Below are 18,094 nucleotides of genomic sequence, written 5' to 3'. Positions count from 1 at the left end.
GAGCTATGTGTGCATTTTTGCTGTTGGCATGATCATCTGCTGGGGTGTCTTTAAATACACCCCAAGTGAGGGACAGCCCTGGCCTAACCACTGCCAGCTGCAGACACACAGCAACTGCTTGTTCTCCCTGCAGCTGGCCTTGAAACTGTGCCCAGAATAGAGCAGCTCAGCTCCCCTGCCTCTGTGGGCCCCGCCCTCCCTGCTCCCAGCCGGCAGCACCCTGGCCCCCTCTGAGTCCAATACTCAGTGGCTCTTCTTCAACCACAGAGGGGGCTGGTGGCCTCTGCAGGGGGTGAGGTGGTTCACACTGTGGGTCGTTGGGGGCTTTGGGAGCACGTCTTATTTTCCTTAGCTCCCCATAATGAGTCTTTAGTATTTATTCAGGACGCTAAAGATGGGGGGCTCATATGACAGGCAGCTTCTCACAGCCCGGAGGATTTGGGGCAGGCATCATTCTGTATCCAGGGAGCAGTGGGTGGACAGTCCTGGCTCTTGTGATCCAGAGGAGGCGAAAGAGACAGAAGCGGGAGGCGTGTGAGTGACAGGTGTTAGGAGGCTACAGGGCACCACAGGTAGATGTGAGAGCATCAGGGGCCTCAGGAAGAGCAGTAAGAGAAGGGATGTTAAGTCACCTTCTACATGTGGTCACTGCACACGACAGCCCAGGCCTGGGAGGACCAGCACGCTCATCAGTTCAAGGTCAGAGACCCCGGGAATAACCCCACACAGGTATTTATACTACACGCCATCGTTTCCAAAGCCCTCCCACAGCCTTTCTTCCAGCGTCACACAACAAGCAGTGAGCTAAGTAGGCCAGGTATTCTTATCCCCTCGTCACAGAAAGCAAGCTGAGGCACGGAGGTTTAGAAAGATAAACAGGAGAGAAAAGCAACAAGGGAAGACGGAAAAAAAATCACAGGCTCTGACTGCCTACTGTAACGTGTCCTCATTTGATACAATAACCCAGTGAGGCAAGTATTATACTTTGTTAAATGAGGAAACTGAGGCTCAGATACATTAAGTAACTTGACCAAGATTTCATTGCTGGAAACTTGTAAGACAGGAGATTTTAGGCATCCTGGAAGGAGTTAACTTAGAACACAATAAATAGCGATGGCCCTAACAAGCGCTAGAAATTCGGCGAATCTTTCGGCATGCACGCACTGTTTCTTCCTCCTTTACTTGGTCCCCTCTCAGCTGAGGCAGCTGGGCAGGTCTGCTGAGAAATGCTTTAAGAGAACAGAGGGTACACTCCTACTGCTCGTTTGAGGAAGGAGGGGGCTCAGGCTGGACAGGAGGAGAGTCAGAGAGGGAAACTGCCTTAAAGTTTACTAAAGGTTTTCCCACACAGCATCTCATTTTATTTTGATCCACAGAACATGCAGGGAAGATATTAATGTCCTCACTTGACGGGTGAGGAACCTGAGGCTGAGAGGTTCAGTGACTTGAGAAAGGGCACGAAAGTAAGGGGTTCCGGGGAACAGATAGGAAAGTCTATTTCTAGTTTCGTGTCTGTGTGTCACCTTGGTAAAACTTGGATGGTGAAACTTACAGCTAAAATGAGCTTATGCAGGGAAGGTCTCCATTGAAAGTCTCTCACAAGGAATACAGCCTGTTTTTCAGAGGCTTGTGGCCTACTGAGGCCTAGGAGACTTGGTCCCTTCTCTGAAATAAAGCTTACAGCCCAGTTGACAGAACATACAAGAGCTGGTTAATTTAATACTTACTTAACTAGTGCTGAGGAAACTGGATCCTGGGGCCTTGAGGAGCCACGTGAGCAATCACCCTGGACACTATTTTGGGGTCAAAGACTAAGGCTGGGGAGAAGGTGACTCCAGATCTGCTGTTCACCTGCAGACACTTGGTCGGGGTGGGGGTGGGGGCGGTACTCAGTGAAAGGGGCTTGGCCTGGACAGGCGTTAGCCCTCCTCAGTGGAAGTCTGTTGTCTGGGCCTCAGTATTCTCATCTATAAAATGGGAAGAAAGGGGTTAGCCTACTTCCCAGGGCTATTATTCGGATTAACATTTTCAGGTTTGTTATTTATTTAAGTTAATTGGCGGTGGTGCTAAGTGCCTCACAGAATCTACCAAGCAGCCCCAAGTGGCAGGTATCATATCGCCTTTCCAGAGCTGGGGATAGAAGCTAAGAGAAAGCGAGAAGCTCGCCTGAGGTCCGCAGCCTCTGAGTGGTCAGGTCAGGCTTCAAATCCAGATTTGCCCAAAACTCGGGAGTTTCAGGGCAGTACTGGCACCTTATTCTAGAGCGGAGATTCTCACAGGTACGAGGTATGCTTGATCTGCTCGTAGTCACATACTTTTATTTATTTTAACATTTCAGATAACATTAAAAGCAGGCATGAGACTTTTACATTTACGAAAAAGAGAGCAAAAAATTATATATTGCGAATGCATGCTCTAAATGTTTCTTCCACGGGCACACAAAGGAAGCTGTGAAAGTTAGTGCCGTTCCTGGGAAATGGGTGCTCATGGATTGCAGTTGCCTCTAATTAAGAAGCCAGCATGTCACCCACATGGTTGTCATCAGCCCTGGTCTCAATGTCTCTGACTTCCCTTCCCTTCCAAAGCCACCTTTGATGTTCATTCTAATCTGATTTTACCTGAATAAACGGGTGGGGGAAGGGTGAGGGAGGGGCACAGTGAGTCACCCCCTGCACCCCAGGCCCAGAATAGCCTTGCACAGGTTTTGAGCTGTAGTTACATGGAGCAAAAGAGGCAGGCTTCTGCTTGAGCACTTATTTTATTACAAGCTGTGGAAAATTTTCATTTTACTGGTTAAAAATAAGAACTTCCAAAACTCCTTGATATTGTATCTACTTTTAAACAATGTTCACAAGGGAAGCCTAGCCAGCTCCACTAATATGAACCTCTGCATGGGGAAAAGTGAGTCCAAATGTGGAAGCTGCTTCAAAAGAATCTGTTCCCCAGTATATTTTGGGAATCTCTGCACATCAGTTCCCCCCTTTTAATTGAGGTTTTTTTTTTTTTAATACAACAAGGTTTTGAGAACTTTTTAGATCAAACCCTCCCATTTCCCCCTCACTTAGAATTGGTGTTTGTCAATATTTTGTTGTATTCCCTTCAAGTATCTTTGTAACCAAAGAAATAAAATTTTCTGGATGGAGTCGAGTTCCCACAACCCTTTGGTGCTCTGCAGCTTGCCTTTTTCACTCACCATTAAGTTCTTGAGACCTCTCCGTGGTGACGTTGCCGGAGCTGGTTCATTTCTTTTACCTGCTCTGTGCTGTGGTGCTCCCACACCACGATGGGGAATATCGCACCCCACGATGGGAGGAGAAGCAGAAATGGGAACTCTCAGACACTGCCGGGGGCACAGACAGCAGTGGTAAACCACACTGGAGAGCAGTTTGACAGCAAATGCTGAACTGAAAACGCACCTGTAGGCCAAATGACCCAGCAGGTTCTTCACGTCCTAGACCTGGAGAGCTTCCTGTACATGAGGTCGCAAGGGGATGAGCATGGGGGCGCAGTGCAGCACTGTTTTATTAAAACAAAATGGAACCAACCCCAAAAGGCTGTGTGGGTCTAACACTTCAAACAGATGGCGTGAGGGGAAGTACTAAAGGCCGCTGAATCATATATTTTAAAATGGTTAATTTGGTGTCAGGTGAATTTCATCTCAGTTCTTTAAATGTGATTTTTACAAAAGGGAATGTGCTGGGCACAGTACTAGGGATCTTGAAGCCATAGCATGAGATGGGCCCTGTCTATGAGAATCCTCAATTCTAAAACTAATATTTAGCACAGCCATGTGCATGTAAAGAAGCTGAGTAAATAATGAATCAGATTACTTTAAGATTGAGTAGATATCTTTAGCTACTCCAATCCAGTCAAGTGTCATTACTTTCCAGAAGAGCGAAATCAAGGACTTTACAGGTTCTGTAGCTTGGCCAAGTTCACCCAGCCAGTAAGTGGCAGGAAAGAACCCATGGCTGCCTTGGTATCCACTGGCAATTTGGCACACTCCTCAATTAGAGGGAAGAGAACTTCAAACACCTTGGCCTCTTCTGGCATCAACTACACCTTCTCAGCTTGGGCGGGTAGAGCCTTTCAGAGCTTGGAGTAATGAAGGTGGGAACTAGCTAAATGCTCAGCCCATCAACACAGCCACAGTGATTTCAGAGGAGATGAAACGAAAACGTATTCATGGGGAAGGGAAAGTTGAGAAGAGCATTGCAGGGGATTTTGAGCTCTTAGAAAACAAAAGGTGGCAACCTGATCATGCATCAGACCCTGGAGTCAAAGACTGGAAGCGGCCTTAGAGGACAGCCTCTCCCATGTCCGGAGTCCATTCACTTCCTCCATCGAGTCCAGGGTCTCCATCTTTCCAGCAGCGTCCTCACTGTGAGGCCACCCAAGGCAGCTGGTGCTCTTCAGATTTCTCCTTCTTGCCCATCCTACAGTTCTCACTGCTCCAAATACCCCAGCCTCAGTTTCTTCCCGCTCCCTCCTACTACGTGTGCTAACTTCTCTTCTTCATTATAAAAGAAATCCAAATCCATGGTAGAACATGTTAAACCATAGAGAGGCGAAAAGGAAAAGTAACCCACAGTCTCAGCAATCAGGGATCAGTACTGTTCTAATGTTGATCTTATTTCAATCCTGTAATAATATTAGCCTTTGTGTCTTTAAAAGCAGGCCTCTGGAGGACCTCTGTGATTCTTTGATTTCCTAAATCTTTATCCATTTTTAAACACAGCTCCATCCTTTCCATCTCTCTCCCTCTTTCAGCCACGCACTGACTACAAGTTTCCTTCACTGATCCTTAAAATCTTTCAGCCTACTACGAAGAAATTGTTTCTGTCAGTTCCTCTTTAAAAATCCCATTGTTTGCTTACAGTTTCTGACACGTAACTTTTTCTCTCTTAAATGACCCTCTTTTTTATTCCCTACACATGCATACCCTGTATTTCACTTCAAGCCTCCATTCATCCTTACGCTTTTATTTTCTTGTTCTTTTCCACTTCCTTTGTTCTTTGTGAATTGCTTTGATTTTCTTTGTCTTCAGACTCCTGGCTAACATATGCTTTGTGTCTCCCAAGGACTTTGGAATAATTTTTAGGGATGAATTCTCATGCCTACATTTTCACAAAGCAGGCGGGGGTATATGCAACAGAGTGGATAGATGAGGCCCGAGGAGGTCTCAGGAGACTGAGGCTGGGGTCACATGACTCAGCGTGTTGGGCTAGAAGGCACCCCCACACAGATTCCTGGGCGATCTCTCGGCCTAAGCTCTGCCGCAACGAGCTTATTAACTTTTCTACCCACCAAGGTCCCTTAGTGAAAGAAAAACTTTCCCCAAGCTATGTCTACCAAACAAATGCATCTTTTAAATAATAATGACCTGTGAGGCCCTGTCAGTGGGTAATGTATTATTTCTTTTAGACTTTTTAGAATATTGAAAAGAATTCATGATCTTCATCTCTACACTCAGGAGATTCAGGGACCTTGGATGAGAGCTATTCCCATCCTTTTCTGCTTCTACAACTGGGTTATGGAACAGGCAGAGAATATTACATACAAATATGTTCATTGGCTATGGTGGATAGGTCTTTGGTTCTCTATCTTAGTGAGGTCGTAAACTTGCTGATCCTAGTATTCTATAGAAGAGGAATTAAGAAAGGAGAAGAATTGACTCTTTCAGGAAGGGCATATAATCTAACAAAGGAGCGGTTAAATAATGTGTGCACATACAGGCGATATCTCAAGTCCATTGGGATCCACAGGTTAATAACAACAGCAGCCACTTCCTGAGCGCTCACCTTGCAACAAGCTCTGTCCTAGCACTTTGGTACACGGTCTTGTTTAATCCTCATAACAACTCTGCATGGTGCGTATTATTTACTCAAGGAAATTGAGTCTCCTAAAGATAAGTACTGCAAGATCAGCTCAGATGAAAGCCCACATGCTCCCACAATGCCACAGCCCTCCCGGTAGGAGCTGGCCTCTGCATTACACCTCTGCTTTCCCCCTAATGTATGTGTCAGCTGAGTTGGTGGCGGGGCTCCCATTCAGGACTTGGCAAGCTGTCTGAAGCAAGGCCTCTATCTTATTCATCCTGTCTCCCCAGTACCTGAAATGAAGTAATTGCTCTCTAGTTATTGATTGTACAGTTTGAACCCAAGTGTATAAAAATCCCATAATTAGTGTGAACGCTAACAGAAATTACTACTTGACCAGACTCACGTGATGCCTTTTTGTTGGAAGCCGCCAAAGTAAAAGGGACCCACCTTGCTCCAACTGCAACACAGAGTGGGAGACAGCTGAGCTTGCAGTCCAGTACTCAGGCCTTCTCCTAACTGTGAGGTGAGTGGGAAGACCTCCCACACCCATCTCTGAGCTGTTGCTGAGAACTTTGAAAGTAGCCGAGGGTCTGGGACAACTGTGAACCCAGGACAGGAAATGCCAGAGTTCTCCCACCTCTTTCCCACCCAGGAGAATGAAGACAGTGAGTGGGCAGAGCCCATATGGCAGCAAGGGTGCAGGGCTGCTAGGGGGTTAGAAGAAGTGACTCTGAAAGGCAGAAGGAAGGGTCTCCATCCTGAGCCCTCTCTGGTGGCCAAGAAGCCTACCTGCCCCTATGGCCATCAGCCCCGCTCTATCTGCAGGCAAGTCTGACCCTTCAGAAAGCCCCATCCACCCCAAGTCGGTCTGACATCCCCAGACAGACAGCAAAGCCCATGAATCTGCATCCAGAGCAAGAATGCCTCAACACACCAGGACTTTTTTTAACCTGGGGAGGATGGAGCAGCAGATAGGAAACGGCGTTGCCCTCTGTCCAACTCTGAGGCAACCCACCACCGTGAGCTCTGAGAAACAGCAGTTTTGTTTTGGAAACTGGCATCCAGGGCAGGCTTGCTCCTGGAAATGAATTTGGTTCCCCCTCAGCTGCAATGTTCTACTTCCAGCCTCCCTGCCAACACCCCCTTCCAGCTGCCCCTCTCAAAGGCACCATTGTGCCCGCCTGGCACAGCAACAGAGGAGGGATGAAGAGGAAGAAAACATTTTCTGCCCATGGGATGTTCTTAAGCAGGTTGTGTGTACATGGCTTCAGTGCTGCATTCCTGGAGCCCACACAAACCCGCCAAAATGCCATCATCCCTGTCACAGATGGCAGCCACTTTCCAGTCTAACTGGCCCGCCACCACTCACTGTCAGAGAACGCGGAGCATGCAGCTAGATGGACACGGGCGGTAGGAGGGGGACCATGATGACACTTTTTCAGCACAGCACTTTAGCCTGCCAAAGCAAGGCTGAATGAAGACTCCGAATCTCTGAACTGGAAGGGGATCTGGTCCCATGTACCGCTCAACTGAAAGATTCATTCTGGCATATTCTGATAAGTACACATCCAGCCTTTTCCTGAATACTCCAAGGGTAGGAAGCTCACTACTTTTCCAGAAGCCTGTTCCATTGTTAGAAGGCTCTGCCTTTCAGAAAGTTCTTCACGATGTTGAACAAGGATGTATGTCCCTTTCATCGCCATATCCTTCCCTTGTCAGCCCTTAGCACAATGCTTGGAAGAAAATAGAGGCCCAATAAGTGTTTGTGGGATGCATGACTGAATTCCCCATCTTTGGGCCTATTTCCACCATCTGAGGGCACACAGAACATGCCTTTCTGCTCCTCCACACGACTGCCCTTCATAGGGCTGAAATCTATCTTCCACATCATCTCCTATTGGTCTTTGCCGACGTCCCCAGTTCCTATACAACTTGATGTACAGACTCCTGACTATCCTGACCACTCTTCTCTTGATAGACTCCATTTTTTCCAGTGTCCTCCTTAAAATGAAGAATCAAATCCCTTACATCTAGAATACTCCAAAAGTAGTCTCATAGATAACAAAGCACAAAATTCACAGGCCTCAGGTACATGCTCTGTAAGCTGGACTGTCTTCTTGATCTCGTCATTTGCATCTTCTGCAGGAAACCTGTAAGTTCATGAAGCCTACCACAAACCTGGAAAAACTGGGAAAACAAGGACCTTCCTCCGTTTCACTGACTCAGTGTTTCCCCGTCTGTAAAAAGGATACAAATACCAACCTTGCGGGGCTGTAAGGATTAGACATAAAATATATGAAGTGCCTGGTTCATAATAGTTACTCAATAAATTATATCTGTTAATATTATCATATAGCACATGTGTATAAGTATCTAACCGCCCAAAGCAAGACATTAGCTTCTAAAATGCTATAAAACAGCTCCTGTGAATGCAGGGGAAGCCACTGCTCTGGAAGATTTAGCTACATGCCAGGCCAAAAAAAATTTTTTTAATGTAGATAATACCAGACTGTCTTTCTAGAAATGTTATCATCACTCATCAACACCACTCAATTTCTTCCCTTTTCTTCCCACAGGATACACATCAGATTATTGACACTAAAAACATTCTCTCTAGTTCTTCTCTAGGGAAAATAGACAGCACTATTTGCCCTGACTGCTTTTCTTTCACTCCCAATAAATTTCTCTGTTCTGGCCATAGGCCCTGCAGATATGCAGATATCTACTGCCTTCTCAGTGGTATGCTGGGGCCAGCTTGCCTGCTGGCACATCTCTTCCCAACTCTGCTTTCGGTGATGTCACATTTGTAGCTTGAAATTGGCCATAGTGGGAATATTTACACTGTGGAACACCACAATCAGAGCTTCTTTTTTTCCTGGAGATCCCGCTGTTAAGCATTTAGCAGGATATCACTGCCTCTAGCGTTGACCTGCAGGAGGTCCCTTAAGGAAAGGGACTGTGTCGCATTTCCACTCCATCCCCAGGGTCTAGCACAAAATAGGTTCCCAACATTCTTGATGGATGAATGAGTGCTTTTTGTCTTCTGTCTCTTAATGTTTGTCTCACATACATCATGTCCCATGTGTTCTATTCTTATTACCAGCTGTTCAGGTATAGAGTTCCCTTAGCTGTGATCAGAGGACCATTTCTTGCAGACTTGGATTAACCTTCCGTATTTCTCCCTAACCTGGGCATTCAGTCCACTTTATTCGGTCAATATACTCATCCTGGGAAGTTGTGGGAACTCGTCTGGAAGGAAAAAAACCTTGTCAGGTTTCTTTAAGGAACACCTTGGTTTTTGTTTGAGGATCTCTGTACACATTCTTCCAATTAAAAAATAGTTATATTGGACTTCTGAAATGGGTAAGACATACCAGAACTATGGAAAACACAGAGCCATGGAACATATGGTCCCTCCCTTCTGGGAGCTTAAAATCTCCTGGGGACAGGCAAATATGCATGATCTACGGCAGAATATACATTCCATATATGACAGAAAAACAATGCAATGAAAATTCAGAGAGGGGGAAGATCAATTTCTAGCTAGAGCAATTTCCTCTACAGAAAAAGCCCCAGAGAGGAGTTAGCTTTTGAGCTGGAATAGGATTTTAATACGCATAAAAGAGCTGCATGGCAGTTTAGACCGTGAGTACAGCAGAAACAGAAGCAAGTAGGCCCAACTCTGTGGCCTATATATGTGGCCCTAATTAAGCCCTAACTCTTCCAAGAGACAGCCATGTGATCTAGAAAGGTAACTTACCACCTCTAGGCCTCACTGTTCTCATTTTGGTAATCAGACATTACCAAACCTAATGTTCCATCTGGCTTTACCATTCTAAGATTCTGTGCTTTGGCCCTCATCCAGCTGCCAAAATTCCTCTTTACAAAATCACTCATGTCCTCTTGGTTGCCAATCTAAATGACCAAAGGTCTAATTCCAGATCTGATGACTCTGATTAGCTGTGTGACAATGGACCATTCCTTTCACCTCCTTAACCTCCATTTTTCTCATCTATAAAATGAGGTAATTAGACTGAATGATCTTGCAAGACTCTTCAGGTCTTTGATTCCATGAGAACACAGATGCAGAGATGAGAGATAGAGAGAGATCCTTTTTGGAGAATGGAAAGGAAGAATGCACAGAGAAAATGGCATTTGTAGAAATTTGGAAGAAGAGCACAGAAAGGGTACTAGGGTGTCCTCAAGTGTATCCTACCACTAAAGGACTGTAATAATGGGTCCAGACAAGGATCACCATCCACTGATTAAGAGCTCTATAATGGAAGAGTCAGGCTGACGACACCTGAACCCACTAACCAACCTGAACATCACCAAAAAATGAGACAACTAAACTATGTGCCTCCGGATGAGATGCAATAGGAAATACACTGATAGAGTATTCTTGCCAAAATGTCAACCCTGAATTTGATCAAGTCTCCAGATAGGCTGGGAATATGTTTTAAAAACACCTCAGAGATGCAAAGTGTGGTCCGTCATGTATGCCACCTCAGTATCACCAGGGAGGATGTAGAAATGCGGTCTCAGCCCACCTCAGACCTCCCAAATCAGAATCTGATTTTAATCATCCTGAAGTGATTCGTATACACGTTAAAGTTTGCTCTGCTGTACAGGACAAATGACCCATTACCCATTTCTTTCAATAAAATATTATACGGCAAGAAAAAAAAAAAGAACAGGGAATTTATAGATCAGAAGAAACCTAAAAGACGTATCAACCAAATTCACTCTGTAGACCTTTCAGACAAAACAATTTTTTTTTTTTCAAATGAGTCTGTTGAGGAAATTTGAACAATTACTGGCTATTTATCAATGTTAAAGAATTATTGTTACTTTTTAAGAATGATAAGTGAATTGAGATAATTCTTTTTTTAAGAGTCTTATCATTTAGAGATACATACAGAAGTATTTATAGATGAAATGATAGAACATCAGAGATTTGCTATAAAATAGTTCAAATGAACTGGGGTAGAGTTGAAATAAGATTAGCTGTGAATTGCTGAAGCTGAGATTTGGGGTACATGGGATTTATTATTTTATCTTCCTACATATTTGAAAATATCCATAATAGAAAGATTTTTAAAAAGAAAGTCCAGGAAGGAGTCACCAAAGATGGGAGAGACAATCAAGATAATGCAGAGGCAGGGAACCCAAGAAAGAAAATTTCAAGCTGAAAGGGGACAAATGCCCCCAGAGGCATCGAGGCCTGGGTTACACTTTATAATCTGGCCTGGAAGAGGTCATTCCAGAGAGCAGACACTGCCCAATGGCAGGAGTATGAAACAAAACAATCTGTGTTCTAAACTGGAGAAAATCAGCGTAATCCATGGCACCGTGAATCGAGGTCAGAAGACGGGAGAATTTCCTAGTTGCTAAAAACTGAAACAGGTCATCAAATAAATTATGGGATCTCCTTCTCTGAGGACCTTCCTAAATAGGATCGTCCGGGCTGAAATGCAGGCGGCCTCACTCAGATCCGCCGCCTTTTTCAGGTCACCGAGGCCCGCAGGTACGCACCCAGGGCTCGGAAAAGCCCGAGGCCCGGGCAGGGAAGCACCACTGCCCTCTCTCACCTCCTCGGTTCTCTGCCCCTCAGAGAGCACGGAGAACTTGGCGGGTCCTAGTTCTGCCCAAAATTATGGGGATTTTAAGGATCTGAGAGGTGGGGGAGGGGGTTGGGGGAATGGGATGAATACGACTACCCACCGGCCCTCCACCAAACCAACCATCCCTTGGCTTAGAAAGAAACTAGAACTATGGGTACTGTCGTCGCAAGTGGGGACGACTGTTGAACTTGCCGACAGCTGCGGCCGGCGCAGCAAGGCCTGAAGCAGGCGGGCGCGGGCGGCTCCCGGCCTGGGCTCCGCCAGATTCCTGAACGGCTTCCAGGCGGGCAGGAACCGGGCTGGCCTGGATGCACCCCACCCCACCCCGCGCCTGCAGCGCTGCTGCCTCGGACCCGGGCGGCCCGCGTCCGGCACCTCGCAGCCCGCGCCCACTCTGAGCACAACTTGGGGCGTGTGCGAGCTTGCTGCCGGGCAGCCGGGACAACAGCTCTCTGTTTCGACCCATACCCGGCTGTAAATACCTGGGTTCCGCTGCAGCGCAGCCTCGGCTCAGGGGCGAGCCTGCCAGCCCGGTCCTAGGTTAGCGATGGCCAATGGTGAGCACAGGGACCGCCGTCCTCCTTGCGCTCTCCCCAGGAGGCGCCCCCCACCCGGGTCCCAGCAGGGGGAGGGGGGCCCTATGACGTCATGGAACTATTGGAGGATTTAGCTCAGGAACCCGCCTGGAGCGGCCCTGGGGCCGGTGTTCCATTTAAGCCTACAGTGTACTTCTCTGGGCTCCACGTTCCCAGATCTAGCACGGCAACTTTCTACGTTTCCCGAGCCTTAAGCAGCCCTGGGGTTCTGAAAGAACTCAGTGTGTGGTGTCCAGGCCAAGAAGCATGGAGAATGGGCATGCAGGTATGGTCAGGCAAGGCTCCCACTAGCACGAGTTGGGCCAAGGGGCCATTAAAATGCTTCCAGCAAGATCTCAGGTAGTGGGAGGATGATTTCAGGCTGAAAAATGCCTCATGGCACAGGTGATATTATTATTAACTGTAATAACAATGCAGACTGTTTTGGAATGCTGCTGTCTTCCAGAGACCAGTCAAAGCCTCGAAGTAAGTGTTACTTCCCCATCCCCACCCCATCTTACAGATGACAGATTAAAGCTCAAAGAGGTTAAGGAACCAACACAGGCTCGCACAGCTGGCAAGTGACAGAGCCAGGATTTAAACCCATATCTCTTTGTCTCCAAGCCCAGGCATGCTCCTTCCAAGACAAGGCACTGCCTCTCCATTTCCAAATAGGTGCATTCCAAAGGTGGGGAGCAGCTACATCCAACAGTCCCCAGGCTCCCCCCACCTCTTCTACTTGCCCCAGTCCACCTATGACTCAGTGAGATAGTGGGGGAAGGGGACCTTCTATCACAAAGCAGAGTGAGGACTGTTTGCTCTTCCAGAGAGAGGTTAACGGCTTACCAAGTTAATAACTAACACTCCTAGCTTGTTATGACTAGAGATGGAGGGGACAGAGTACACTTAAAACAGCAGTAGGGAAGAAAGGTGACTTTATGGAATACCGCGTGCCAAGGACTGTGCTGTGCTAATGGTTTACTTTTTTTTTTTTTTTTAACACAAATCTGGCACAGAAGCAAGATATAATACTGATACCAACATTGACGTGCCAGGCACTGCTCTAAGTACTCTACAATACAGAGTAGTAGTGGGAGATTTCAATTATTCAAACAACAGCTGGAAGTTGAATTTTGCGACAAGTCTAGCATCAGCAAAAGTCCCAGTTTGCTGCACTGACTCTTTCGTCTCCGGAGTAGAATCTGGCATCTGACTTGCCTGGGTTTGCAACCGAGCTCTGCCAGCCTGTAGAGGGGAAGTTGTGTAGCCCTAAGCCAGCACCCTAACCCCTCTGAGACCCTGTCCCCTGGGGGTAACAATGGTGCCTCCCTCACGGTGTTCATGTGAGCATCCCAAGAGAGAATGTAAGGGAAGGACCAGCACAGTGCACAAGGAAGCTCTTGTCAAATAGCTGCTAGTATTATTGCTTCTAGAAGGGAGGGGGCGTTTTGGCCAACAATGAATAAATTGAGGTCACGCGGAAGTCACCACAACCAACAGAGAAAGTGACTGAGTGGTCTAGGAGATGATAAGCGTTCAAGAACTCAGTGCTGGGCACAGGGTTGAGCAAAGCTAATTTCAGAGTTTGGAGAAAAGTCTGACCCAGTGAATAAGTCAGAGAATAAGTCTGACATTTATAAATCCCTAAATAAGAATATGTGTGGGGCTTCCCTGGTGGTGCAGTGGTTGAGAGTCCGCCTGCCGAATCAGGGGACATGGGTTCGTGCCCTGGTCCGGGAAGATCCCACATGCCGCGGAGCGGCTGGGCCCGTGAGCCATGGCCACTGAGCCTGCACGTCCGGAGCCTGTGCTCCGCAGCGGGAGAGACCACAACAGTGAGAGGCCCGCGTACCGCAAAAAAAAGAACATGGAAAGCATACCTCTTTAGGACTTTGACATTCCGAAAGAGTTTTTTTTATTTTTTCCAGAGAGAGAGTAACCTTAACCAAAAATGGAAGAACAAATGATAAAGGTAGGTATCAGAGCCCAAAGCTGATCAATAGAGAGCTAACTGGCCTTGGAAAACATACACACTTGAATCCAAGTTGCTGGACAAACCTATAGATGGCATTCGGGGACCGCTCTGACAAATCCAGAAAACACAGTGGGTTCCATCCAATGAGAGGCAAACACACAAATGCCCCAGTTTTTAAAAATTAGTAAAGGATACATTCTGGAAACCACAGACTGATATACTTCATCCCAACCCCTGGCAAAATTCTGGAATAAAGTATTAACCAAGTACTTGCCCTTTACAGATACTAGTGGCTTAATATGAGTTCTCTTATTCCTTTTCTGATAGAGGTTGTAGGGTGGTTATTTAGGAAATGCTATTTGATCTCAGCACAATGTCTTATGTTTTAGTGGAAAGAGCACAGAATTGAGGTCTGAACACCTGGATACTAGTCTAACTCCACCATTAGTAAGTTGGGTGACCACAGGCAAGATCTTTAACCTCACTGGGCCTCACTGATGAAAGATAGGACATGTTCTCTTGGGTCCCTCTCATCTCTGAGTTCCATGATTCCATACTGTAATGAAAAGTGGGCTGGGTGACAGCCCTGTTCAGAGGGTGCAGCCCTGATAAGGCAGCCACACCCCAAGGGCCATTTAATGCACAATACCTGGTGTGTTAAACTGACCCAAGGAGAGGGCTTATTCCCTGTTTTGCCCTTTATATATGTGTATTAATGGACTTAATCTGCAAATAATAGGAGAGCTATTGCATAGGGTCACAGAATGAAGATTTAATATAAACTAGATGGACTGGTGGGGGCTTGGGCTGAAAGTCAGATGAAATTAAATAAGTGCAAAACCCTCTAAGTTATTTAAAAATACCTACACAAGTTCAGGATGGGGAAGACTGGGCTGAGAAGTAGATGATGGGATGAGGGCCTGAGTGCCTGAGATGACTACCCACTCAAGCTGAAGTGATTCAGTCGTCATGTAGCTGCTCATAAAAGAGCTAGTGCAAACTTGATCATATTTAACACTAAGGGTAATGATCATGGGGGACATGTTGAGCCTCTACCTGGGCTCCCCACATTATTTCATTTCTGGGGCGTGATAATATTAGGGGATCCCAGCCCCAGGAAGTGCTGGTGACATTGCCGCCTGTGCCATCAAATTCTGCCATTGGTGTTCTTTTCAGTGCCAGGACCTTATGGAGTAGGACAGTAACAAACCGTAGTGTGTACAGAACGGGGCAAGTCCCACAGGAGGAGCCAGAGACTTGACAGTGCTCAACCCTGAGGCACAACTAAATGGTGGTGTGAGAGGGAAGAGAGAGAAAGGAGTGGGTAAGACTGAGACTCCGACAGCCTGCCATCAATCTGTGTACTTCCATTTGTAAGTTGTGTGACTTTGGGCAAGTTACTTAACTGCCTCTGTACCTCAGTTTCCCCAAAAGTACAGTGAGGGTAGTCCTGGTAACTAACTTATAAGATTATTATGAAGGTAATAAATGAGATGTATATAAAAGCCTACCTGGCAAATGGCAATGTTTAATGCATATACACGACGCTGCTGCTGCTGATGGATGCACATCATCGTGTACCCAGTGGGCACTTCCATGGAGGAGAAGGAGGTTCATTCTGTCTGACTTCAGAAGGGAGAATAAGACCAACAGGTGGAAGCAGGAAGGAAGAGAATCAGGTTCGACATTAAAAGACCTCTGAAATAATCAGAACTTCCTAATAAAGAAAGGAATTCCCAGTCACCAAAGAAGCTCACTCTCTACCATTTTGTAGCTGGGGAGACAAGTCATGGGGATGATAAGATACGATAAATTGAGAGCTGCAAAGAAATCAGGAAGTATGCCAAAATGAATGGCAACAAGCCCTACCTTTCTATTACTCATCTGTTAAGAAATCTCTGGAAGTTTGGATTTGTTGGTAACCTCAAAGATAGTGGATTTTTGTTGCATGCTTTTGATTTTTTTTTCCTGCCTCACATTAAGCAAGACGAAGAGCTTGGGCTTTGTAGTCAGATTCCCCAACTTTGAACCCTTGCTCTGTTATTTATCAACTGTGCCATCTTGGATAGCTTAGCTTACCTCTCTGGGTAATGTTTTCTTCTGTAAATGAAGTAAACTACCTCCAATCCTGAGGAACGAGGATCAGAGCTAATATATTTTTTGCTGCATTGGTAAGCATTATGCCAAAGTAGGCTGACTTTATAGATATGTGAGACGGGCAGATTGGAGCCTACTGGCCTTTTGTACCTGGCGGTGATGTGGGTGGTAGAGGCTGGATAAAGGAACTCTGCTACGTCAGCAAGCACATATGCCAAAATTGCACTTACGATAGAGATACAGGAGACAGGAAAATTCTGAAAGCCATCCAACTCTTAAAGTCTTATACTTCTCACAAGAGGGGTAAAATAAGAAGAGGTAAAATGAAACGTTTCTGTCATTTGTTGAGAATACGCAGTGTTAGGTTCTGGACTCAATGCTCCACCAGATCTTCACAATGGTTACGGAGGGGCAGGATTGATGATAATGAGGTTGGACTGGTGAACAGTTTGCAGTTGTCTTCTGAACCATCCCTAAAGCCCTTCTAGATCTATAGACGGTTCCTGGAGCTTTGTGCTGTCTCCCCAGAGCTGACCGGGACTGGACCTCCCTCACCCCACTGCAGTGGCCAAAGCATTAGGCCTGAGCAACGTTACCCAAGATTCAGCTTCTGACAGAGGCTGGCTGGTGGCTGACGGCCTTTCACATTCTCCTTGAGAGCCCACACCACATGTGCGCGCACACACACACACACACACACACATACATACATACATACATGCCACCGTGGGTTGGGATATACTGAGGACACTAACGGATGAAATTCTCTCTCTGCCCCTCAGTGTGACGGAGTTGGCGTGGACCTGAGCGGCATCTTCCTTGAAGGCATTGCTATTCTCAACATTCCCAGCATGTACGGTGGCACCAACCTCTGGGGAGAAACCAAGAAGAACCGGGCTGTGATCCGGGAAAGCAGGAAGGTCGTCACTGACCCCAAGGAACTGAAATTCTGCATTCAAGGTAAGCCAAGCATGAGGAAAATTGCTCTAGGTCAGTGGGAGGGATGTTCAGGCGGGTCTGGCAGCAAACTGTATTAGGGTCCTCAGCAGGCTCTAGAAGCTTCTACAGCTTTACAGGGACTCGGAGATACACTGACTCATCATCCCTGATGCTGCAATGTTTAATAACCTAATTGAGAAAAGTTACAATAAGGGAGCCCTAAATGACAGTCAGTAGTCAAACTGTGGGGCTCCATGAGGTTAGGGTCAAAGGCTGTTTGTGTCAAGGTTACCAGTGTCCTTCAGTAACTTAAATCCAATAGCCAGTTCTCAATCTTGATCTTGCTTCATCTGTCAGCAGCACCTGACCCAACCGATCACTCCTTCTTCCTGGAAACACTGTCCACTCAGCTTCCAGGACTCCACACCTTCCTGGTTTCCCACTGGTCACTCCTTCTTAGTCTCTTTTGCTGAGTCCTCATCTTCTCTCTAACCTCTTTATACGGGAGGGTCCCCAGCCCTCTTCTCTTTTCTGTCTGTACTCACTTCTTTGATGATCTCATCGAGTAGTGAGACTTTATTTAAATACCACGTGAGTGCCAGTGACTCAGCAAGTCCAAAACTGATCTCTGACGTCCCTCCCCCAAACCTTCTCCACCCACAGCCTTCTCCATCTCAGTTGACGATAACTCAAACCTGCCCGCTGCTTAAGCCAAAACACTTGGCACCATCCTCGATTCCCTTTTATCTCATATCTCATACCCAACCCATCCAAAAATCTGTTAGCTCTACTCTTTAAAAACATCTAAGATTCCTACCACCTTGGTCTGAGCCACCATCCCTTATCCCCTGGATTACTGCAGACCCTCCCAACTGGATTCCCTGCTTCTTCCCCCACCCTCTACAGTCACTTCTCACCACTGCATCAGAATGCCCCTGGGAAAATATGTCTGTCCATGCCACTCTCCCGCTCAGAATCCTGCAGTGGCTCAGATTGAAAGCTAAAGCTCTTCATGGGGCCTAGAGGGTCCTAGATGGTTTGGCCTCTCGTCACCTCCGGACT

General features: G+C 46.6%; 1 protein-coding gene across 16 annotated transcripts in view; it reads left to right on the top strand.

Moving 5' to 3' along the window:
- DGKG (diacylglycerol kinase gamma) overlaps positions 1-18,094 on the top strand; it is a 230,942-nt gene that overhangs the window by 166,543 nt on the left and 46,305 nt on the right. For 15 of the 16 annotated variants that reach the window (XR_003006270.1, XM_024767827.1, XM_024767898.1 and 12 more), the window contains one exon: positions 16,876-17,053. Coding sequence is in view for 15 of the 16 variants with exons in the window: in XM_024767827.1 (XP_024623595.1) it covers positions 16,876-17,053 (178 nt within the window). In the remaining variant the exon portion in view is untranslated. Of the gene's footprint in view, positions 1-13,949; positions 13,994-16,875; positions 17,054-18,094 lie in introns of those variants that run through there. The other variant, XM_024767868.1, reaches the window with a different exon arrangement.

Source organism: Neophocaena asiaeorientalis, unplaced genomic scaffold (assembly GCF_003031525.2).
Source record: "Neophocaena asiaeorientalis asiaeorientalis breed wild unplaced genomic scaffold, Neophocaena_asiaeorientalis_V1.1 scaffold225, whole genome shotgun sequence".
Taxonomy (NCBI): Eukaryota; Metazoa; Chordata; class Mammalia; order Artiodactyla; family Phocoenidae; genus Neophocaena; species Neophocaena asiaeorientalis.
Note: the sequence above shows the minus strand (reverse complement) of the source record. Positions and strands in the feature narration are given on the sequence as shown.